Source organism: Tripterygium wilfordii, chromosome 19 (assembly GCF_013401445.1).
Source record: "Tripterygium wilfordii isolate XIE 37 chromosome 19, ASM1340144v1, whole genome shotgun sequence".
Lineage (NCBI taxonomy): Eukaryota > Viridiplantae > Streptophyta > Magnoliopsida > Celastrales > Celastraceae > Tripterygium > Tripterygium wilfordii.
The window spans coordinates 13,111,260-13,135,734 of NC_052250.1; the positions used below are offsets into that span (position 1 = coordinate 13,111,260).

A 24,475-nucleotide genomic window follows, 5' to 3' on the forward strand; every position below is an offset into this window, starting at 1 on the left:
ATATATACTTGTTTAATTTTTTTAGGCAAGTAGGAAAATAAACCCAAAAGACTAACACATTGTGCGGTTGAATATAACGTATCCCTTAATAAGGGAAAAAATGAAGTTTATCCAAAATACATTTTTTTTAATAAGGCTTGATTTGGAATATATATTTTAATTTTATGGGTAGAGAGTATTAATTAACAGGTGGGCCAAACTTGCAAGTTGCAACCTCTTCATAACTGGGCTTTCAGTAAACCTGGACCTTTAATGGGCCTCTCTAACCCGTATTTATAATCTGTTTTTCTAGAAAAGAAAATAAAGTAATAAACATAAGGAAATTTGAAAACGTTAGGGCAAGTACGCGGCCCACTTTGCTTTCCCGCTTCCTGAGGAGTGAGGTGAGAGATCTACAGATGTGAGCGTTAATCCCAATCAGCAAAGCGTGAACCTGCCGCGACCATCAAATCGAATTGAAGAAATCAGAGGAACCTTTGTAATTCGGTAATTCCTAGTCTGAACTCTGAAGCCTCCTTCCAACATTTTCTCCGTCAATTTTAGGGTTTATGTACTCTTTGTATTGTCTCTCTCGTTCTGGCATCTAGTCTACCTCTCTCTTTCTTCTCCCGTCTCTCCTTCATCCAAACGATCCTCCTTTCACCTCCTCTTCTCCCGTAACATCATAATCGAAGACTGCAATGCGATCTGGAGAGCTGAAACCTCCTTCGAACTCTCTCGACGTACTTCAGCGGAACACTGCTGCTACGGCCTCCGAGCAATGCAAAGTTTCATGCGCAGGACCGCCGTTTAGAATTATCGTCAAATTTTGCCATACAGATGTATCCAGAACCAGCCGTTTTCACTTTACGGCCGGAGCCTTGCAGAATGGAGCGACTACAGGGCTCTGCGTCTTTCACCACTTGAAGACTCCCAAAGGCTTTCGACGTTTTTTTCGACGAAGCCTTTGAAAGGTACCAACAATTGAAAAGCAAAAAAGAGATATAACATGTCTGAATCTTAATCTCTATTAAATAAGTTGAAATTGAAGATAACGAATGGTCGCTGATTTTCCACGACTTAACTAAGCTTGTTGTAGTTTATTTAATATCTTTAGTAAATCTTCATATTCGCTGATTTTAGGACGAATTTCTTTTTGTGCTAGACGGAACTGAGGTCCTTTATAGATGTTTTTCTTTCATTTTTAATTTATATTCTGCTTGTGTAAAATTTGATTAGGTTTGGCAAACTGTTTAATTACATAAGTGGAATGCCTTCATCTACTGAAATTATTCGAGGCATGGATGAAATTTCAGATACGGTAGCCCCTGCCTTCGAAATTATAGTTGAGTTGTTCTGTTTGTAGTTCGCTTTTATTTTTCTATCATTGTATCTGTATTTAAATTTCACTATTTAGTGGAAGGACTGATTAAGGTATTTGGTTTTGTAGGTTTGTTATGTTGTTGATTCTGTGGAATTTTGTAGGCATACGCATCCAGAGAGGTTAATATTCTTTCAGTAACCTTCTAGGCTTTATCTTTACTACAAATTTTCATGAACTTTAATATTGCCTACTTAATTTGGTAAAGTTTTGGTGTAGGTTTCTAGCAAGAACAGTGGGATGTTTTCCAATATATTTTATGAATGTTTCATTTGTGTATGCGTGGGGCTTTCTTGACATTGTTTTGTATTTTCATCTATGTGCATTCTTGAAGCCAGTGTTATATGTTTTCAGGGCAATTTGGGATATTTGTACCTTGACTTGTACTCAAAGGCAGGGAAAATATCCTGGTTGTGCCAACTTTGAAATTAGAGGGGGTTGCCGGATTTCTGAGGCTCAACTTCCTGTATGTGATTGTTTGTTTATCAGCATTTACCAGGTTACAGTAATTGATGATCGTTTTCACCATTTTTGCATCAAACATGTCTCTAATCAGAAAACATAGCCTGAGCATACAAGTTCATTTTGTATGGTGCCTAAATACTCTTAGAACTAAAAGACTGTCGAACTCAAGCCTGGGCTCCCTGAGGGCACATTTTCTTGGAAGGGGATCTTTAGACCTCGATCAACCATTCTAAATCATATGACTAAGCGAGTGCTCAGTTGCTACCTTACTGCAATGTTGGCATCTGTTGCAAAAGGTTGTAGATTATATTGTCAGACACTTGCTGAATCCTGATCATTATGTGGCATTACTAGTACAAAAACTTTTTTTTTTTGAGCAATAAAGACAACATATTTGATAGGCACCAAGGGGTGCCACCTGATTACAGGCTTACAGCTTATTAGAGAACTAGTTACTAGGGATAAGGTGAATAATCCAAAACTTTTGTAGGAAAAAATGTTTAATTCAACTTCAGCTTATTAATTTGGCCGGCAATTTTGTTTTGCCATAAGAAAATTGAGTGTGTTAAAGTAGCTGATGGTTAAATTTTTGTAATGACTTGCTCCCATGCTTTATTGTTTTTATGCTAAAGCAAAAAAAAAACAACTGTTTGCAAGATTGCAACGCTGGTTTCCATCGAATAAGTGAGGGATGGACTTGATTATGTTGGTGGGAATGGCAACATTGTTTGATGATTTAAATGTGAGGGCCAATATTTAACAGTGAGAATAGATAACTTGAATGCGCACCCAGTTGTCCAAATAGTAACTCACTAACTCTTATTACTGGGAACATGGACAAGATTGGCCTTTTTTTGGTTCAGATAGGCTAGATTTACCTTATGCATGTTTATGTTATATTCCAATATTGCATGTGATGCCGTTCAAATTATTTGACTTGGCTTTAGTTTGCCATCTCTGTAGGTTGTAGCCCTTATCTGCAATTTTTCAGGGTCACATGGTACATCAACAGTAAGACTTAATCATTGGGGATTAGAAATTCTGTTTCACAAGTTTGGACATGCTCTTCATTCTTTACTCAAGAACAGTAATTGTCCCGATTCTGAACAAAGCACAATGCCTCCTCTTTTCAACTTCATTTTAATTAATCTTTATTGTTCTTTGTAGGATTATCGACATTTCCCTGGTACCAGCCGAGACACCTTCAAACCTGTTTGAGTGAATAAAATACTGCAACTGTGACAACTAAATTATACTCTTCTTTTCCTTTGTTTTTTTGCTGCTGCAGGTTGGTGGGTGCTCAATGGAGTTGGCATTGAACATCTTCCCCTAATTGTTTATATTCTGGTTCGTATCAAATGGGGACATCATCACACGTCTTGTCAATGTTGCTGTAGTGATGCTCTTTTTTGGAACCCACCATTTAAATTTTGTTGATATGGACAGAAATCTTACTTAAACTAGCTGTTGTTCTCCGAAATCCTAATGTGCCCCTTTCATTATGCATTGACATGCATCTTAACATATGTTGTGTGATTGTCTGACAATAATTTTTTCGCTTTCACTTATATATTTAGACCTCAGTGTCATCTTAGGTACTGTGCATGGGACTACCGTGTTTTGAAGAGATTTGCAAGGCACTACTCAACTGGTGAAATAATCCCTGAGAAATTAGTGAAGTCGATGCTAGGTGCTAGGGACATGTTTGCAGCGACTGAATTACAACTCCAGGTTTGTTTTCCATTGACCTAACGGATCAACAATCAATGTTCTTAAAACCGTTTTTGGAAAATGACGCAAGGAAAACGAGGAGTAACCCATATATGTGCTGTTTGTCAGATTTTCTATGCATTGGTTGACCAAATCACCAAACCTTTTTGGGGAACAGCCACCCTCACCCAGAGATACAAGTTCTATTGTTGCTGTGTTGAACAGGTATGCCTGAACTGATTATTGTGGTTATATTGTCATGATAGTATGTACATTCTTTGATGTAAAAACATGAGTGTTCATTGTTGTAATAGTATGAGTGTCTGAACACTCGTACTATTATGTAGCAGATTTTCTCTGTTCTCATCTTCATCGTGCTTCCCCTATCTTAGATCAAATAGTCTCAAATTCTTGTTTCCCACATATCCAACAGAACATTCTCATTTCTATTACTCTCATCCTAAGGCTTGTCTCTCTATAGCTGAATATTCAGTTCTGCACATTATGGCTCGGCATATGGCAAATCTGTAGGATTTTCCTTTTAGCTTGAAGAGTATTCTTTAATCAAGTAGTCTCATTTCTTCATTTCATCCAATTAGCGTTAATCTTATTTGCTACATTCTCCTATCTTTCTAAATTATCAACCAGAGATTTAAAATTCCCAGTTTTAACTATTCGTTTCCTGTCAATTAGTTCCTCATCACTCCTACCATTTCTAAATACACTTGTATGGCCTCTCTCACCATTTCTAAAGCTCGTTCGTGTTTTGACTTTCAAACTAACTCTTGATATGGTCTCATGCATTAAAGACAATGTCATTGGCAGAAACATGCACCAAGGAACTTCGTCATGAATAGATCTTGTTAGCATTTGTAATCACCTATGTTTCCAGAATTCATAACCGATCCATTCTTTTTAAGAAATTTGTAACCACGTGTGTTTTGGTGAGGAAACAGAATTTTAGCTTTAGGTCAGGTCTAGTGAATGTCAGAGAGCATGCATATTTTCCATTTTCAGTCCAGTCATTTAAAAAAATAAATCATACCATTACCGGGCAAACCATTATGAGCCAAAATACTTCATCTTGAGTTGATGAATTGTGTGTGGAAATTACGCTTTTGTCAATGCAAGTAGTCCCATGGTTTCTTTTGTAAATCGCATTGTAGATAGATGTAATATGGTGCTTACATTCTGTAGATGCAATTTGTAAGTAACTTGATGCCAGTGCCCAGTTAAACATTTATCCTTCCCAACGTTGATATTATGAGTGGTTTCCGTAGAATGAGATAATAGGAGTCACTAATATTTAACTTTGCATGTCTCTGATTTTTGGGCAGATCATGTGGTATCTTGAATAAAAGAATAAAGCCTTTGTTAATTGGGCCTTAGACCAAGTAAACCGTTTATTAATTGGGCCAAAGCATGAATATGACAAGTTAATTGGGTCTAAGCCCTATTTTGACCCAAATATATTGAGCCCAAATTAATTAGACGAAGCCAAGCCCTAATGAAGCCCTAGGAAGTTGGGCCCAATTCCGAATTGAGCAAGTCAATTTAATTCAAATGAATGGGGCATAAGTCCAATTTTGTATGCAAATTGGGTCCAAGGCCGAATTAAGTTAAATTAATGAATTGGGCCTTTAGACAGAATAAAGCATTTATTAATTGGGCCAAAATGGCAAATCATAATATTATTAATGGGGCTCAATGTGCCTAATTCAGAATTAAGATGCGAATTCGACCCAAGTGAATTGGGCCCACTTTTGGGCCTCATCCATTATAAAATATTTTGGACAGATTTGTTACAGTATCGGCCCCAGCCCAATTCCAAATTAATATGTCAATTCGGCTCAAGTAAATTGGGCCTTAAATCGAACTGAGTCCAAATAATTGGGCCAAACATAAGGCCCAATTAATTAGGCTACTGGGTCCAAGCCCAGATTTTTGGGCCCAAAGTCGGACTAAACTCGACCTAAACCAATTGGGCCTAAATTAATGGCCTAATTCCGAATTAATGTCAATTCGGCCCAAACGAATTGGGCCTAAACCTAGGTGAAGTGACTTGGGCCTAAGATCAAAGTGAGTCCAAATTATTGGGCCGAGCACTGAAAAAGGCCTACATCTAGGCTTTTGGGCTTAAGCCCAGTTTATTGGGCCAATTATTCATTTTAAATTTTTAATGAAGCAGAAGTAAATTGGGCCCAAGAACGAATTTAGTAGAGTCAATTTGGCTCAAGCGAATTGGGCCTAAGCCCAAAACACGACCAGCCCTAACTATTTTTAACCCCTTAACCATACTGGACCCAGCCCACATGAAATTGCAACGTAAGACAGGGCTTTCTAAGGTCTAGGAGATCTAACAAAGATGACCGGACCCAACCATGTTCATTGCTTATGGTGATCGAAATTACCATCAGATTTCAAAGTTCATTGACCATTTTCTGAACTCACATATGAACCTTATCTAGGCACAGGATTTTACTAGTCAGACATTAACAAAAGTGCAGATGTGCATACGGCTTCAGGATGGTTCAATTATTTTCTTCTTTCTCCTTGACCAAGAACTTTAGTTGCAAAAGGCAAGGAAGGCTACGTTTCGTCGAAAGATGAAAAGCATAAACCAACATTAACTGTGCAAGTCAACATAGTTGAACCTGCTAAACAAATGTATGAAACTTGGCTGATCGGGAAATAGAGATCGAAAGTGGCACAAAAATAACAAGATGATGAAGAAGAAAAAGGGGAACTGAAAGGAGGAAAAAAATATATAAAAAAGTTCAAGGATGAAGGGGGAAATGAATTTTTTTTCTTCCTCAGAATGAGCTTTTGGTCAAAGGGTTATAGTGAACTTGGTCAAAATGCAGTATTATTACGGAGAGAACTGCAGTAAACCATTGGAAACCACATTTGGAAACAATCACTACTGTTAACCTGTGAAGCAGAGATATAAACAAACCCATGAGCCACAAAAACAGGATTTTGGAACAAACCAAATGAAGGAAATCAACCATACAAATAGACCAAGCAGGAAATGGATGGCCTAGAAGAGACACTGTTGAGTGAAGAAAATTATGGGCTGGCTGAAATTAGTGGAGGCGAATTATGGAAGAGAGAAATGAGGTCATGTTTGGGAGAAATTAGTGGCTGAAATTAAGGTTTTGGGTGTAAATATGAGTACAGGTCTTAATATGCAAGGAAACATTGAGGTGTCAGTGTGTAGATGTGAGTGGGTGAAACTATCCAATTCCACACTTAGGATTCGTAATGGAGGCTATGAAAAATCAAGAAAGAGAAGGGATAGCGGCAAAAAGAGTGGGTCTTACAAATACAAGAAGCTGTGAGGCACCAACAGAACTACAATCATCTCTCAGCCAGAATTTTGCTTTCAGCTGACATTACCCATTCACAAATGATTAAATTCACTTGTTCTGGCTGCTCATCATGGGGGCAGTGGCCTGAAATATCAGAAATAATAAATTTTTATGGTTAATGAAGAACTCAGATCAAAATCGAAGATCAAACAACTATATCTGAAGCTTTAAATGGTGATTTCCACATTTACCAGCATCTAATTCCTTGATTATGATCCCCGGACAATGCTCTTTAATCAGAGCAAGTTCGGACTTAGAGTCTGAGATTGGATCTTTTGTTCCCTACAAGTAAACCATTACCAACCAACAGGAATTCATTCGGGTAATATATATGAATACTCAATTCATCGACAAGAAACGGCAACAAAAAATTCCCACATCCAGTGTTGTCTCACAATTGAGATTCTACCTGTATGATTAGAACCCTTTCCTCGAATTCCTTCAAGAGGAAGTTAAGAGGAAGTGAGAGATTGAAACTGAAAATACTCTCCAGGACCACCAAGACACCAGGATCATGGGACTTTTATAAATGTTAAGATGATATTTCCATGAAACTAGATGTAATTTCTAAATGCAACACATTAATATCCATATGAATTAATACGATGTAACTAACAAAGAGGATACTGCCCTTAGCATTGCATTGGTAAGCCAATCATCAGCACGCTCAGCCTTCTGCAAAGGTAAGGATCAGAAAAATAAAAAGTCAGACAACATCAGGAAGCATCACTTAAACATTGGCAGTGGCAATGGATACACACAGTTGGATAGCAATTCTTCACTATGCTCTTGATGTTCAACCTCAAGTAAAACAAAAGAATTCGGGCACCTAGCCACACCATCCCTGAAGTTCGCCTCTCCTGAATCATTTTCAAATCATTAACAAATAATGAATTTTCTGCAAATCATAATAGATTGTGTAATTTCATCCATGCACTTGAAATGGTAGATAATAGACTCCAAGGCAAATACAAAATTTCTTATCATTTTCTGGAACACTTAAAAGTATTTCATATACGTGATGGATAATTTTTATCTATTAGATGAATGAACAGTGAGAATAATAATGATACACTTGCCTACAAAAAAAATGTCAATGACTGCAATCCTCTTGAGAAAAGGATGCAACAATGTATGACTTTTCAGCAACAAATAGATGTACTATGGCATTCTTTAAGGTGTTACAGAAGCATGCTGGACTTATCTTGATTAGAATATCCAAATATCCAAAAGATACTAATTTACACTTACCTCAGAGAACTGCAGAGAAGTATACTGTGGTATAATGTTTCCCGCACTATTGATGAGGACAAGTGACTTGGCTAAAACAGGCCAAAGACAAGCAACGATAGAAACAAAATACCCTGTAGATAGAGAATGATAACAGTTAGACAATTGATAGAGTGCGGATGAGTAAATATTGTATAGACTAACTTTAGAACATAAATCCTACATAATAAATGGTACCAGTAGACAACATGCAGAGAGATCTTAGACCAAGAAAAGTTTCCACTTGCCATTATACCATATTTTGGGGGACTGGGACTGGGACTGGGACAGAGGCAGGGAAGGGGATGGGGATGGGGATGATAATGAGAAATTAAACTAAAACAATTTGCCACGTACAAAAAAAACGATAAAACTAAAAGAAGGCTAATATATGCATAAGCGCACATCAGACATGTCTGAAGGGGCCGCTTTATACTTGTGAAATTATATGTTAACACGAGGAACGTACCACCTATGGAGTTCCCAACGAGATGCACTGGTTCACCAACAACTTCAACAATAAAGTCCTTCAGCACTTCAGCCCACATGAGCTCAGTATAAACAATGTTTGGCTTTTCTGACTTTCCAAATCCTAAAACTGTAATAGCCCAGACTCGAAACCCACCTTCTGATATACTGTTAATGTTGTCACGGTAGTGCTCCAGAAAAGCACCAAAACCATGCACAAGAAGGATAGCCGGACCTTCATGACCAACAGACGTATACTGAAAAAGAGCAGTTCTTACATTCAAAAAATGAAAAAAGAGTTGTTCTAAGTGGAATGTTACAAAAAAAACTTGGTCAAGTATTTATCTTAAAAGTAAAGGCGCTAGTCTTCATCAAACAGTGACAAGAGAGGAACATAGATGAGAGATACCCAGCAGAAACACTCCTGAAAGAAACTTACAACCAAACAACTGTACACAGTTTATAGCTGAACCTGAATTAAGTGGCCATTCCATCTCCATATCCTAATTGAATATGCTCCATGATCTATCTGACTTTTCTGGGCCAAAAGCCAATACCACTGCCAACAAATCAATCGCAAGCATTAGGAGGTGTTGCTTTTGAAATGATACAAAGCCACATGCACAAATATCAAAGCAATCATGCTAAAGAAACAGCTATGCTTTCCAGCACAGAAGATAAAAATGTCACAAACACCACAGTACCTCCATTGAGCAAACAGCATCAACTGCTGCAGCTACAGTGGCCGCTGAATATCCAAAGGGAGATAGAAAACCAGCATTTCTCTCTCTTTCATACTTGATTGCTTCATAATACACTCTCCTTCTAGATACAGTACCCAGATGGAGGGCCCGGCCAAAGAGTGCAGCAAATGAAGCTCCATCCCGAGTTTCAACAGTGCGTAATCTATCATGCACCCTACAAAGAAATTAAGGTCAAAGAAGATTCCTAATAAGAAAAGAGGGACCATTGATAGTATGCAACTACGGAAATCCATTATTTCATCCTTCAAATCGCATTCTTTCAAAATCATGGTGCATAAAATACAAGCCAATTAAGTTCATTTGCAAAATACCACACACTGTTGTATGCTATGCCAAATTCAGTTCTACATGTTCTTAAACTGTCCATCAAAATTAGGAATGAAGATGTGATCCTTTTCCATGAATCAAACACATTTTCAACACATTATAACACATTTTCAACACATTATAGGTAGGTAACATAATTTTCTGTAGTGAAGTCAGAAGAACGTTGTTCACAATTCATGCATATTCTATCTTCACAGAGTTTTATAAGTAAATAAGCAGCGCTTAAACCTCTAAACAAATCCATGTTTGTAATAGAAGTATAAAACTGCAATGAATTTTACAGGCAATACATACTCTTGCCAATCATATCGAGCCGTTCCCTCCAAATATCTCAAATAAGCAGCCAATGCATTTAATACTGCATTTGTCCCAGGTCCCACAACATATGGATTCTGCGTGACAAAAACAGATCCACCTAATGGACTCCCCTTTGTCTTCATCAAATTTGAATTATTCTGATAGGTTCCCTCAAATTTGGACAACTTCCTTCTCAATGCGGATTGAGCCGAAGTTTCCTTGATCAGTGCCCAACTTTCTCTTGAGTGGCATTTATTTTGAACCATAAATTCCTTTAGATCATCAAATGTGGGCAGAGAACCTGATTGATGGTTCAAGTATCATCTTTCCTTGGGCCAATGAACATCAACTAGTATATTCAAAACTAAAAAAACATATGAACAAACAAAAACGACAAAAGAAGAAAAAATTTAAAAAAAAAAACTTTCAAAAACAATGAAAACTCACCCCAGTCCAAGTCAGTGCTAGCACCAGGTAAAACTGGAGGCTGGAGACATGAAGTTATGGGCAATTGAAGCTTCACAAATTCCTCGTATGATTCAGTCATGTCTTTCACATTCTAAATCAGTTACAATTAATCAGACAACCACACATCAAAATACCTTAGAACATAAATTCACATCACAAGAATCGAAGTACTGCAAAAGAAAGCCACCTTAATATCATAGAAGGGAGTCTGCCAAAAAATTTTCCTAGGACTCCTCTCAGGGGTAGGTATGGTAGCCAACATATGCTCCACAAGATATATCACCTCGCACAGGTGGTAATCTACCTCTTCTTCAGAAAATATATGAGTCGCTTCAACCTGTTCAAGTCCTCGGGATGAAATCAGTAAATGAAAAAAAAGAACCTTCAGATATCCTTAAAGCGCCACATTTAGCAAATCTAATTAAGGACCTCTTTTAAGAGCTCTTGTATGACACTTTCTGCTCTCCCAAACCTTATCATCAGATTAGACCCTTGTTCCTGCAACGACTTCCTTAAATCTCTCAATGCAAAAAGAAGCAGTTCTAGCATTTCATCAGAATAGCCTGCACAAATTGTCAGAAAAGTCAGTCAATAAGAATTTCAAATCAAAATATGAAATCAGACTTGACATTTCTCTCTTTGCACTTTATCATGGCATAACACAGATTTGCTCTCATTACCAATGTTGTCTGGCATCTTTCCCAATCAAGTATTGTAACAAAGTCATCAGACACTACAGAATTCAAATACACTACTCTTTGACCGTCAATTACTTGTAATTTTTGCAAGGCATGATAATATCTCAAAATTTGCATATGTTCTACCACAAAACCAAGTCACCGACCTAACAAGACATTACTGAATCTCAACTGAAATTTGGCGAAACAGATATAAACCTGTATTCCGAATGTCAGAAATTAGGTTTTCGCTTCGATTTCGGAATCAGAGCTATTTTTCTAAAATAATAATTAGCACGGTTCACACCTACCGTGCGTTTTAATTCCAGTGACTCCAATATTCAGTTCGATATTAGTAGTTACATAATAGCAAAACAAACAACAAAGAAAAACCTAAAAACACATAGAAGAAGGAATATAAAGACAAATTAGAAGAAGTATACGTACGAGAAAGAATCCGACGATCGAAGACGTAAAGAGGAACCACGGCCTGATAGTCGGAGGCGGCTACGAGGCCCGGATGATCGTCGATTCGGAGATCCTGCTTGAACCAGAGAATTATAGATCCATTCTTTTTCGCATTGCCTCTCGTTACCGGCGCGGAGAGAGAACAACTGCATCGTGTTCTCCGAGGAGGGAGTCGAAGATGAGATGATGCGAAGGAGGGAGAGAGCGTGAAAGCGAGAGAGTTCATGAAGAAAGAGTGTGTCCATGAAGACAGTGACCGAATTCAAATTTAGGTTTTAATTAGGGATTAGAGTTGGCATGGTATTTGTGAACCAGAGAGAGTGTGAGATTGTTAATTTGTGGAGGAGGAAACAGAGAACCTAGAGGAGCGTTTGGGTCGTGGGTATGAGGCGGCAAATCCGATGCCGTTAATGCCTTTTCTTCAAAAAAAAATTGCAAAAAAATGACCATTTTAATATTTTATACGAGAAAATATCCGGTGGTTTTGGGCCCTTTGGCAATGCTGGGTTATTTATTATTGGGCCCGAAACTAGAAGGGCGGGCCCAGTTAACACCACTTGAAGTCTAGAGCTACGCGCTATCATCTTCAGTTCTTCACCAACCAACGCAACTGAAAATGGCGCTACAAATCCATTCTCCTTCCGCGTCTTTCACTACGATCAAACCCTATCATTTTCTCAAATCCCCTGTTTTCTTCTCCTCCACCAAACCAAAATTCATAGTCAACTCTGAGAAACCGGCCATCGACGACCCCAAAGCCAGCAACGAGTCCGCCCCGCCCAAGAAACCTACCTCACCTGGCCTAGGGTTTGGTTCCTCACCCTCACCAATTGCGAACCCTGTCAGCGGTAAAAAGAAGCAGAAGAATAAAGGAAATGAGAGGGCGTCGGTGATTAGGCGGTTGCCAATTGAGAAACCGGCGGTCATGAGCCCAGAAGACAAGGAGAAGGCTAAAGAGCAGAGGACGAATGAGAATGCGTTTCTTCTTGCTTGGTTGGGGCTCGGCGCTGTAATTCTTGTTGAGGGAATTGTTCTTGCAGCTTCAGGTATCTGTTGAACTCCCTGTTTGGGCTCTTTAATGAAGTCTATGTCTAAATTTACAATTTTGTATTTTTGTGGTCAGTCGCAACTGGTGATAGCTTCAATTCAATGATTGGTCATGAATTATGGTATTCAGAACTGCTATACTTGGTGCTTTAACGTTATTGGATTCTGCAAATGTTTGAACTGTAACCTAATATTTTCATATATGCCGATTAGAGGTGAAACTAAGTTCCCAACTTCCACATATTATCATGGCCATTTGAAACATTCTCAGTATTAAAAAGGGAACCAGGCAAAATTGTATACTTTCTGTCTAAAAGATATTGTTTGTGTTGCTTCTAAATTGTAACTCTTAGCTATTTTTTGTGCACAGGCTTCTTGCCAGAAGAGTGGGATAAATTCCTTGTGAAATTTTTGTATCCATCTTTCACCCCGACAGTTGGGTTGTTTGTCGCTGGAACTGTTACATATGGTGTATCGAAGTACCTGCAGAATGAAAAACTAAAAGATCAAAAATGATATGTTGAGTATTGAATGATATTTTCATTATCTGCAAGGTACCTCTCTTACTTGTCATAGTTGACATTTGAGTCATTTCCGTCGGCAGTCCTTTTACTCATCTTCCTTGAGGAGACTGAGATGTAACTAATATGAGTATTGCAAAGGTACCTTTATGCAACGAGATAATACCTCCAAAGATAATCATTTTAAGCCCATCTATGTAAAATAATTTTAGATGCATGCTGATGTATGTACTTGCCCTTTGTATTTCTCCCTCTATTGTATCGTGGTCCCGATTAATTATCCAGGTATGGCATGGTTTAGTTCTTCATTTTTTGTTTAATATTGAACTGGATCCCTCTTGATGATAGTTGAAATAGATTACCGGAAAGGTTGACAAGCTTGTCCTTGCTCCTATAGTCCATTACATTGCTCCTGCCAATAGCCTCTCCACATATTATGTAGAGGTAAGATCTGCGAACACCCTGCTTGTCTCCGGCCCGCCTACTACGGGTGTCTTGTGAACGAGAATTATATTCCTTTGAAACTGTGTGCTTGTAGTGAAGATAGCCTGTGCTCTTTCTCTCAAGTTATGCCAGTGTAACATGGTCTGTTATCAAACCTTGGAACCCACTTCTTGCTTCTGCTGATTCTTATTCGAGCAACTGGTGGCATTTAATTAGAGGTCCTGGCAATTGGCATTTACTGGGCCTTTGACATAGCGGCCTGCAGCTATTGTAGCTCTGAACTATAATGTGGCTTCACATGCTAGCCTATTTGTGCTCTGTTCCTCATTTCATTTGTTCTTTTTTATACAAAAGAAAATTCTCATTCCATTTTTGTGGTTTTCGTTTCTTTCAAGACAGGTTTTTGGAACAGCATCTGTAAAATTATTAAACCATGTATGAGCTATATGACCTAGATTGATTTTAGAAAATTGTTGTCCCTGGTAAAATTGCAAATGATTCGTGGCAACTTGTGTGCCACAAGTTTAGACCTTGCAAACAGCCGCTTGAATAATATGAGAGAAAGGTGCTTGGCTGCATACATCTGTTTTTTTTCCTGGATTTCACTGCATCATGGTTTCTACACATTTTATAAGGGCTGTGTTTAGTACTTTTTACCAAAATTTCGAGAAATGATATTAGAAACAACAATAATAGCTTTTCTGTAACTTGTCAAAGAAGTTGCAGCAGATCATTCACATCATAAAGAGATCAGGCTGGCTCAAAGCTGGCCCGTGACGGAAGCTTGTTTGTACAAGCAAACAATGCATTATTTTAGACTGCCGACTGCTGTACTTATAACGAGTTCCTTTCCGGTGGTCTACTTCAAGTCGTTAATAAATCAGTGGCGACAACTATGTAGTTGCTTTTAAGAATATGTCTATTTCAGTAATCAAGGACGGGGAGTTGAGTAACATTCCGTATGAATATGAGTATGTAGGGTTGTGCATTCGGTGTTGAAAGTGGGGATTCGAGGGTCGGTTTTCAGGACCATCAAATCTTGAGTCTGTTGAGCCTCTGCTCCAATTGGTTTCAGTTTTCAATGAATTTGACTTTCTTTTGCGTCATTTCATCAAAGTCGTGTGAAAATTAGATGACATGAGCCTCTGAAGGGTCCCCTCTCCTAATTATTGCTTGTATTCTCCTTTGCCTCTGCTTCCTTCCATTTTCAATGCCAATCAATTGCACCGTTTTTTTATACTTGGTTATTTTTTGTTAGTCTTTTGGTTATTTTGATGTATTATGAGATGAAGTTGAGCAGTTTTGGGTATCTAATGTTTAGGAAAGATAAATCCAACTTTTTGTTTCGTCTACTTTCTAGTTTTGGTATGGCAAACTCGAACAATAGCTAGGGCATGTGTTGGACAAATTCGTAGCAGGATCACACATTATGCAGCAGAAACTTAACGTATTATGTCCAACATTGCTTTTATCCAGCTGCTGCGATGCTTATCAGCTTCTCCTTTCTTGTTCACTGTGCACACGTAATGTACGATGCCAAGTTAGAGGAGACGGAAGCAAAGGACGTGTGTATTGAATATTTTATGGAGTGAAGGTCTCGTAGGTCAAAGATGGAGAGTTCATGCGCCGCTACATTTAGTGGGCGTTGCTAGCCACTTGTATGAATTATTTCCATCCCTGCACTACATGATGTGCTGTTTTCTTGATTGTAGTAAATTGTGGCCAACTTTTGTGGCCAATTGTGAGAGCCAGGTGTGTGGTTGAAAGTTGAAACGTATAACATAGAGCCTGATGATGAAGGCACAAATGAGCTCAATTCATACTTGCTACTTTTAATGTCCTTGCCACTCCTTGGTCTTTACGCCAACCGTGTGATCAAACATTGATTAGTCAATTTTGATATGCAATTCATTATTTTCTCTAATCTCAACACCCTGTTTAGCTTTTTAAACTCAAAAGCTGATTGCTTAATTCTATGCTCGAGGAGGAGTTTCAGCTTTGTTTTTACATACTCTCGTAGAATACAAATGTTGTCCCCTCAATCTAAACTACCATATTTTCAAAGGTTTTGCAAGAATCCTCATTAAGATCAACTTCTTCTTTTTTTTTGAAATACCACAGATGATTATGCTTGAAATGTTAGAATCGAACCTTGGACACATATATGTCTAACTCAATCGATTGTCAACCAAGTCAAGTCTCATTGATTAAGATCAACTTTTGTTTTTGTACATATAACAACATTTAGTTTTGTATTCAATGAACATTTTCCTTTGTTTTGCTGAGTTTTAACAAAGTATACAAGAAAGAAATGCCTATCTTAGTAAAATAAGCATGGTTCGGTATCTATATTTGGTACCAATGACGTACTTGAGTCTTCGGAGGTCATGGGCATATCAAAGAATATCAGTTGTAACAAAAATCACGATTAGTTTTAGCGTTTGAATTTTGTATATTGGTTACATCATTTATTCTTAGATAAGGAAAGATCAAGGCACAAAGAGAATGTAAAACCTCTTGTATATAAACTATAGAACGAATGAATACAATCAAGGCTTTTTTGATCATATTTGTATCTCTTCTATAGGGCAAACTTTTAAAAAATAGGTCCTCTTGAGAAAAATTTAAATGTTCATATATTACATAAATATAAATCTTGTAATATTTTGAGATACAAAATTATTAATTATGCTGGTATAATAAATTTTTTTCGTCAAATCTATTTCAATAGACAATATAACTAACTCATGCCACATTTAATAATCTAGTATTTTTTAAAAGAAATGAAAATGGGGTTATGAAGATTTGGAGTTCTGGGCGGCGACAATCCCCTCTTTGGTATTTGACAATTCGTGCCACTTTCAAGAAAGTGGAACTGAAAAAGCATTCAAAATTGATATTCAATAAAGGAGGAAAAACAAAAGAGTGCATCATAAGCCTCGCATTGAAAATCCCTATAAAGTTTCTTAGATAATTGTAAACAAAAGGACAAATGGTGGGTTCTTGAATATGCCAAGTCTACTTGCAAAACATTGATAGACAATTAGACACCTTCACAGTTGTCCGAAAATTACATAACTTTAGTACAATCACTTTCGATGAGCTCCCTCAAATCTTTTTCATGACTACAATTACAAACTGCTTATGCAAATGGCGTCAAAAGACATATATAAAATGTCATAAGTCGTATGTTATCAAAGAACAAACTGCATCCATTATGAACCGATCCCTTTATTTTTTGTAACTAAAAATGTCAAAATACATGTGACGTGTTTTCAATGATATTCTCAAAGATTCGTATAACAAACCCTAAACTTTTAAAATAAAGTCTCAGAGAACGATGAAAAATATAAAATTGTACCATATAATTTGAATATGAGAAGGTTATTATACATATCTTACCAAACTACTTTTTCAGCAAACCTCATTCACCATCCAACAGTCAACAGAGCTCAAACCCAAAAAAAAAAAAAAAAGAAAATTGCAAAAAGAAAGATAAAACCCTTAAGAGAGTACAATAAGAACTACTGATCAAGTGCATTAGGGCCAGAACAGTAATTTACCAAATGGTTCCAAACCCATTGAACCAAGTACTTCCGTCTGATCCCATTCATATTATACGTGGCGCCATCATGGCTGTTCAACATCTGTCCAGTGTACGAACCACCACCACCTGTCCCATAAATACCCTCACACAAATCCGCTATCTCTACCGGCGCAACCGGGTCCTGACCCGCATACCATGCATTCACCAACGGGTTGGTCGCCAGCTCAGCTATCTCGTGACCAATCACGCTGATCATTCCATCCACACCTATGTCACCGTTTGGTGACATTAGCGGCTTCAAGCCGGGGACATACTCGGGTACGGCGAAGGGATAAGCGCACACTTCAGGACACAGTTTCGCGCTGTTCCCAATCCACGCGTACGGCAGCGTGTAACCCACAATCGACGGGAATGTGAAGTAGTGGAACCCACAAACCTGCCCGCAGAAATCCTGAACGTACACGTCGGCCGAAGTGAGCAACAGATACAGCCCGCTTTTGGGATTTACAGGCAACGGCTTTGATTTTACCGTGACAGCGCTTTTAATCACGGACTGTATCGATAAGCGCGTGAGTGATTTCCCGTGAGAGTAGAACCTGTCATTTTTCTCTTCCCCCAAACGCACCGTTCTGGAGATGTTGGCTCCGGTTTGGTCTGTGTAGAGCCGTACGGTGCGCCACCAGTCAGAGACTGATGGGGGCATAGAATCGGTAGCTGAGATTGAGTTGATGAACTCGCGGATAATCTTCTTCTGTGATTTCTGCCACGTGCCGTACCAGATAGTGTGGACGGTTATGTTGGCGGTGAGAACTGGGCCCATGTGGTACCGCAAGTGGACGAACTCTGATGAGCCCTCGAATTTCTTGGAGCCACTGTAGAGAAGATCGGAGCTGTTGGGTTTTAGGTGGGGCCATGGACGCCAAGCGCTCACCGGAGTGATTGTAAAGATTACAGAAACTACCGTGAGGCAGAGCAGCACCGGAATCGGTGTTACGGGTCTCATGGTAAGTGAAGTGGGGTTTCAAAGGACGAGATTCTTCGGTGAGTGAGAAGTTTTAATATAGAGAGGGCAGTTGAGGGAGTGAGTGAGTTATTTTTTGAAATTTATTTTACGTCATTGAATTGCGGGTAATGGAGGACAGAGAGATTCTTAAAAGTAAAAGAGAATGGGTCCTACAGGTCAGAGAAGTGGGGCCAGGAGGATCATCAACATCATCATGGTGCTTGCTCCTCGTCGCCATCTGATGATCATGAACCGATTTCAGTGTCTTGTGCTTCTAATTGCGCGGGAAAAGGGCAGTTTGGGGATTACAGATTTTTCTCGACTCCTTACTTAGGGCATCTCCAATCATAAATTGGAAATTGGGGATCCAATTTAAATTTTACATCCATGAATAGTATAAAAGTGAGGGTGGTATAATTCATTTACTCTATTAGTGGGTGGGAAATGGAGAAGAAAAGTGATTTCTTTATATTTTTAAATTTTTTTTTAATGTGAAACTCTCTTTTAACTACCAAACTTTATTTCCCTTCAAAATTTTTCAATCTCCTCATTTGAGAGCTATATTTAGCACTTCATGATGAAAAGTTGTATAATACAACCCCATATATCACTTGGGTAGAAGAAGAAAATTTTATTCTAAAAGTGTTATTTTGGAAGTTAGGAAGAATACAACCTCATATACCACTTGGGTTAGAGATGGTCTTACCCATCATGTTCACAATCGCAAGTGGTTATTGGGTTATGAATGTTTTGGCTTTCTTCTCTCAAGTCTTGTCTTTGGTACATAAGCTTATTGTTTACTTAATAACAACCACAATGGTGCAATGTTATTGAGGACAACAAAATACATTTGGGGACGTATTTTGTTGAGTTGATTGAGAATAATAATGAAATGTTATGTATTGGTACAGTAAAAGTGTGACTCAATATTGATTTTTAATTTAGTTATGAGTATAATTTAAGTGGGGTCTATGTTTGTAGCCAAGCATGTTCAATGTCTCCATGCTAACAAAAGGGAGACAATAAATTTATACCATTGAAAATATTTTTTTACATAATCCATTAAACAAGATAACAAACACCATTCATGATCCATCAAAAAACAATCATTGTGGTTGCTCTAATAACTTAAAGAAGGGGACGTATTGAGCTTATTTAAGTATTTGACGTGTCACGGTTGTTGATGAAATTAATGTTGCTTGGGATTTCCCATTTTTAATTTGCTCCAAAAAGACATAGATTTTTGTTTCGTTATCTCTTGAGCCAATTCCAACTCAACCTTCTTCAAATCTATAGGACAAGGAATTTTGGGATTTTGTTTATACGTACTAGATTATGGTCAAAATCATAATATGAACATAACAATTCACATATGAATCACAAATGATAAAACGGGGGCCCTCTCAAGCTGGTTATTTGTGTTTATGCACATTGAAAACTTTCTAAAGGTAAAAATATGTAGTTTTATGAGGTTTTACAAAGTTACAATTAGCTTGTATGCTTTACTTAATTTGATTCCAAAAAACAAGAAATAAACAAAAGCTAACTTTCGGTGTGCACTCGACTGCCTGGCCCTCTCATTTGATTTACGATGATGACCCTCTGTTTGGCATTTTATACAGTCCATAATGGTTAGAGGAACGGGGCCCTTTTCTATACGGCCTACAGAACAATCCTCAAAATGAGGGCACTCTTTGTTGAATAGGATTCTATTTATCCCACAATTTATAATTAAACTTAACTTTAACCTGTAGAGGTAAGAGGATGATATTTTTATTATTTAAATTTAATTGTTGAACTATATTTGTTATTTTTTTTATTCTATTAGATTCATATACAAGTTCAAATAATATTATATTCGAAATTTGACTTTATATAAATTTATAGATAATATTTTAAATAAATATTTTTTGACATTAAACGTAATGTAATTTTGTAGTTCATATTTCTCTATTTTTATCCAAGTTTTACCAATTTATTAGATATTTTTCATGAGTAATTATTCTAACAGTACAGAAATTAACTACAGTCACGGAGAGACATGCGCGGCTCCTTATATGAAGGAAGAGGAAAGATGTTCTTATTTAAAAATCGTACAGCTGAGATCGAGAGTGACTTGGAGTGGGGTCCATGTCGAATGTCGACCCAGAAAGTAATCACCATTGGAGAACCGAGCGGACCCACCGTTGAATGTGAGATCACCAAGACAAACGACGGCCCTCAACACGCGTGATCGCCACCGAGGAGGCTCATTTGATTTGAGTCTCCGGCTGAGAAAGTGCTTTCGGCCCATTCTGCGCGTTGAATCCACGCCGGTGTTCTATTTGCCAATTTTTGAGGCGGAGGTAGGTCCTACTGCCAGTCTGTTTGCCATGCAATTTCTAGAGGCTCGATCTGGGTGATTGGTGTCAAACCTTAAATGTTTTGAATGTATTTACTAATTTGCGGAATATTTATATGTCAAACCTTAATTCAAATTGAATTTTGAACATATTTAATGTCATAAAAGCTAGATTGATTTAAACTCAAACAAATCAACTGAACAATAACCAAATTTAGATTAGGATAGAGACAAATAAACCGGATAAGATTAATTTATTTAAATTCAGACTCAGTTTTAAATTAGACAAAAAATTCGTGTTTGAAGTTTGAATCTGAATTTCAGACATAACAAATGTTCAAATTTGATTTAGGATAATGCTTAAGACCAAAAAAATGACCTCCAAAAGACCCCTATTTAATGTAATGTGGAGTGTTAAATATGAAGTGAACTTTACACATGTATTTTTAATCAATGATTATCTTAATACCACATAAATTTGAGAAACTTTTAAATGTCAAATTTTAGAGATCTCTAGCATTGTACTTTGATTTAATCCAAATTGGATAAATACAGTCATCAAGATCTTGCAAAATTTTGCCACCCCTGATTGAAATATAGACACTAGCCAGTAACGACTGCAGCTTATGTCGTTACATCTCTATCATTCATTTCGTCACTCTCTTATTTTCTAAACAACCAAACATGTCTATTCACCGAATTCTTCAAGTTCTATAGACCAACACTGCTTGGCCAAACAGTACGCCACGCCCATCCTGCAGTTCACAAAATATCAGTATATCGACATGAATGACTCAAGACACAACTAGAACTAGTCGAGAACAATAAAGAACCGAAAGAAGCCATAACCCATGTTTCGAAAGAAGAGAGACACATTTTTTGAACACAAATCATCTGAACATCGAAGTGGTAACTTTTTTCAAAAAACACATCTCATTTCTTACAATATTTAAGATGAAGTATAATAGTAAAATGTCTAATCCTCAGTTCAAGGAAGATAAGTAACCTAAAATGAACTCCGTCTCCAACAATAAATTTCCAAAAATTGCCATTTTGAAGCCTAAAGGCTTGAAACATGTGTTCTTAAGCCAAAAAGTAGAGCCAAAATTCAAAAGGTGCGAACATTTTAAGAATCTGCAATGGTGACTTCAACCTCGACACCAGGTTCAATGGTAATAGAAGTGATCTGCTTGACAACATCTGGAGAACTGAACAGGTCAATCACTCGCTTGTGAACACGAAGTTCAAAGCGATCCCATGTGTTGGTCCCTGCATAAACAAAAGATAACAAATGGAGATGTCAGTTCACTATCCTAATCATTGTCATAATTACCAGTCTACTCAAGGCTAACATAGTAACATGCATAAACCAGTCCGCGAACAGAACAATTGATAGCACCTAATAGTGAAAAGGGTTGGAACAAGTATAATACAAAAATAACAGCACGCAATGAAATAACATGTCTCAAGCAAAGGAGAATAGAGCATGACTACTTAAGCATGTATAGGGAAGAGGGGAGAACATGCAAAAGCATGAGACATCCGTAGCCAAAATCAAGTTTCACTTCAACAATCATACATCTTATAACACTAACAGAAAATGCAAATTAAAGAAAATACAATATACAATTCTTCAACAATTGTAAGACCAAATGATCACACGTGAAGTACTTATAACAAACGTATGTAAGACAGGATTCTACTATTGTTATATGAGTTCCAAATTATAATCCTAGGGAAGCTTTTCAACTCTAATCCTCATAATCAAATAATTAAATGAGTTAACAGAAATAAAAAGCAACAAAGAGTGAGACTACAAGACGGTAAAGCCCTAAAGATAAAGAAGTTTCATCAAGCAAAATACTATATCTTACCCACCTATTAAAACCACTAACAAATATATTCCGTATTACTATAAAACGTTATTAGAGAAAAGATAGACCGAAATGAGTTCAAGAGATTAAGCAATAAAATAAGGAACCACTGTAACATTGAGGATGATGAATCCAGGTAATCAAATGTTCGAAAATGAACACGACTACAAGGTTGACACTCTCAGAAACAGCAATTTTAACACAAAATATAAACTGTTACTTGGAGAAATATCATTTCCTTTTGTCATTAAGAACACGTACATGATAAACCAACAGAGTAACATACTTGTCCAACTTTCTCAAAAATCTGTTAATTACTAGTAGATGGTACCTAGGTTTTTAATCTCTGTGCAATGATTCTGTGTTTTGAGATACCAAGGAATTAGGCGCATATGTTCTGCACAACAGTACATTAAATGTATTCGATGACTAATAATGTAATTCAGGTGCTCTATAGAAAACAAATTTGTACCATTTTCAAAAGTTACATGCACATTTCCGTTTACATATTGAGCAATTCACCAAAGTTACTTTTAAATATCATTTCCACTGAAGAAAAGTGCATTTTCTAAAAACAAAGAATCCACGAAGAATCTCATAATTTGATTATGAAAATAGTAAAGAATAAATATTCATAAGAATCAAAGCTCAAGACACAGATGAGGATAGCTTCTTCATACCCTCCCTGTACGATAAAATTCTTTACAGGAAAAAAAATTGAACCAGCTAAAACTAATACAACATTAAACATACGCAAATTTCATACAAGAGCACCATCAAATTTGAGCTCCCTTCAATACATGCAATGTACATGATAGAATCCAGAATTTTAAAACAAATGATCATAATAGATTAAATCAATAAGAACATGGCATCACATATTCTAAGACTTCACTAACTGAAACCAAGAAGGAAATTTCTTCTGGGACATTGAATACCTTCACCGCAAGGAGACTTTCTGGTGATGATGTGAAGAACCTTAGTGGGCATCCTCACTGGTCCCTTAACCCTCAGCCGCTTGTCCTTCGCACCACGGACTAAATCCAAGCATACTGAAGAAAATCAAACAGAAATCATCAAACAATTAGCCATAAAAGACAATATCGCCATTGTGAAACTTCGATTTGAAACGATAAAACATTATCGCGAACCAAACTCACTTCAGACCAGAAACCATTTACACAGAGAGAAAGGAAAAAAAAAACAACGAAAAGAAAGTGAAAAACCTTTTTCAAGATTCTTTACGTTCTTTGAAGAGAGAGTGATCCTAATCTTATGAATTTGCTCCTGGGTTTCCTCCAACCCAGGCTTGGTAGGTTTCATCGCTGCATAGGCCATTTCTACTCTGCTTACCTGAACCAGAAAAGATCATCAAATCCTTAACATAGGCATCGAAATTCTCAGATACAAACCTACATACTTCGTATTCACATCTAGTTTCTAATTTACAAACCTGGAGGTGGGAACGGCCTCTGCTCCGCTACCTTCCTACCACAAAGCTCGCTTCCCCTCTCCGCCAAAGGACCCCAAAGGTTACTTGTCTTTCGGCTCTATGACAAATCTCAAAGCCCATCAAAATTTTTGGGCGAGTGAAGCCGCCAAATAAAAGATTATCAACATTATTTGTAATCCATTTTTTACTAAGTTCACCCCATTAACCCTTTAAAAATACATTAAAGTGGGACATACTTAATAAAAAATAGGGTGCAAATAATATTCATGTAAAAAAAGAGGTTCATGATACGCAATTTCCATTGGTTTTTGCTCATAAAATGTTTGAAACCCCATTTTTTAAAAAATCATTTAAGAAATATATTTCTTATTGACATCTAACTTGGACACATGTCTAACCCATTGATTAGCTCCCAGTTGATTACCTCTTGTTGGTATACGGTCCGGAGGATGCTGATGCACCAACAATGATGATCTATTTTACTTTCAAACGCCTTGGAGCATTAAATTAAGACAAATTGTAGAGTAGCAGCGTCCGTGACAGTGATATACTCAGCAAATTTAACCCAAAGTAGCAGAGTCTGTGACAGTGATATTCTCAG

At 37.3% G+C, this 24,475-nt stretch overlaps 5 protein-coding genes across 12 annotated transcripts; 2 read left to right on the plus strand and 3 right to left on the minus strand.

Moving 5' to 3' along the window:
• The first annotated feature begins 334 nt into the window (after positions 1-334).
• On the plus strand, positions 335-3,881 carry LOC119985366 (mitochondrial intermediate peptidase, mitochondrial-like). Of its 6 annotated transcripts, XM_038829650.1 has the most exons (8): positions 335-953; positions 1,219-1,324; positions 1,430-1,482; positions 2,789-2,912; positions 2,993-3,011; positions 3,114-3,172; positions 3,410-3,556; positions 3,665-3,881. In XM_038829650.1, exons 4-8 carry the CDS (start codon positions 2,886-2,888, stop codon positions 3,773-3,775), a joined length of 363 nt encoding a protein of 120 aa, XP_038685578.1. In that variant the 5' UTR covers positions 335-953; positions 1,219-1,324; positions 1,430-1,482; positions 2,789-2,885; the 3' UTR covers positions 3,776-3,881. The 6 variants fall into 6 exon arrangements, with proteins under 6 accessions (XP_038685578.1, XP_038685577.1, XP_038685579.1 ...); XM_038829649.1 differs by having other exon boundaries at positions 1,430-2,912; XM_038829651.1 differs by lacking the exon at positions 1,219-1,324.
• Positions 3,882-5,919: 2,038 nt separating this feature from the next.
• Positions 5,920-12,051, minus strand: LOC119985219. 3 transcript variants are annotated; one of them, XM_038829446.1, is made up of 15 exons: positions 11,624-12,050; positions 10,929-11,062; positions 10,687-10,836; positions 10,479-10,590; positions 10,029-10,332; positions 9,348-9,561; positions 9,116-9,202; positions 8,645-8,900; positions 8,158-8,270; positions 7,668-7,766; positions 7,534-7,581; positions 7,316-7,426; positions 7,098-7,188; positions 6,859-6,990; positions 6,135-6,466 (listed from the first exon to the last, which is right to left on the minus strand). In XM_038829446.1, exons 1-14 carry the CDS (start codon positions 11,868-11,870, stop codon positions 6,896-6,898), a joined length of 2,061 nt encoding a protein of 686 aa, XP_038685374.1. In that variant the 5' UTR covers positions 11,871-12,050; the 3' UTR covers positions 6,135-6,466; positions 6,859-6,895. The 3 variants fall into 3 exon arrangements, with proteins under 3 accessions (XP_038685375.1, XP_038685374.1, XP_038685373.1); XM_038829447.1 differs by having other exon boundaries at positions 5,920-6,990; positions 8,801-8,900; positions 11,624-12,051; XM_038829445.1 differs by having other exon boundaries at positions 6,135-6,990.
• Positions 12,052-12,225: 174 nt separating this feature from the next.
• Positions 12,226-13,559, plus strand: LOC119985220 (protein LOW PSII ACCUMULATION 2, chloroplastic). The gene is made up of 2 exons (XM_038829448.1): positions 12,226-12,690; positions 13,062-13,559. The coding sequence occupies exons 1-2, from the start codon at positions 12,261-12,263 to the stop codon at positions 13,205-13,207; spliced, it is 576 nt and encodes a 191-aa protein (XP_038685376.1). The 5' UTR covers positions 12,226-12,260; the 3' UTR covers positions 13,208-13,559.
• A 3,436-nt stretch (positions 13,560-16,995) lies between these two features.
• Positions 16,996-18,288, minus strand: LOC119985221 (protein EXORDIUM-like 3). The gene has a single exon (XM_038829449.1). The coding sequence runs from the start codon at positions 18,204-18,206 to the stop codon at positions 17,181-17,183; it is 1,026 nt and encodes a 341-aa protein (XP_038685377.1). The 5' UTR covers positions 18,207-18,288; the 3' UTR covers positions 16,996-17,180.
• A 3,154-nt stretch (positions 18,289-21,442) lies between these two features.
• LOC119985309 (40S ribosomal protein S20-2-like) lies at positions 21,443-24,011 on the minus strand. Its single transcript, XM_038829569.1, has 4 exons — positions 23,875-24,011; positions 23,648-23,774; positions 23,360-23,473; positions 21,443-21,816 (listed from the first exon to the last, which is right to left on the minus strand). Exons 2-4 carry the CDS (start codon positions 23,757-23,759, stop codon positions 21,674-21,676), a joined length of 369 nt encoding a protein of 122 aa, XP_038685497.1. The 5' UTR covers positions 23,760-23,774; positions 23,875-24,011; the 3' UTR covers positions 21,443-21,673.
• Positions 24,012-24,475: the final 464 nt, after the last annotated feature.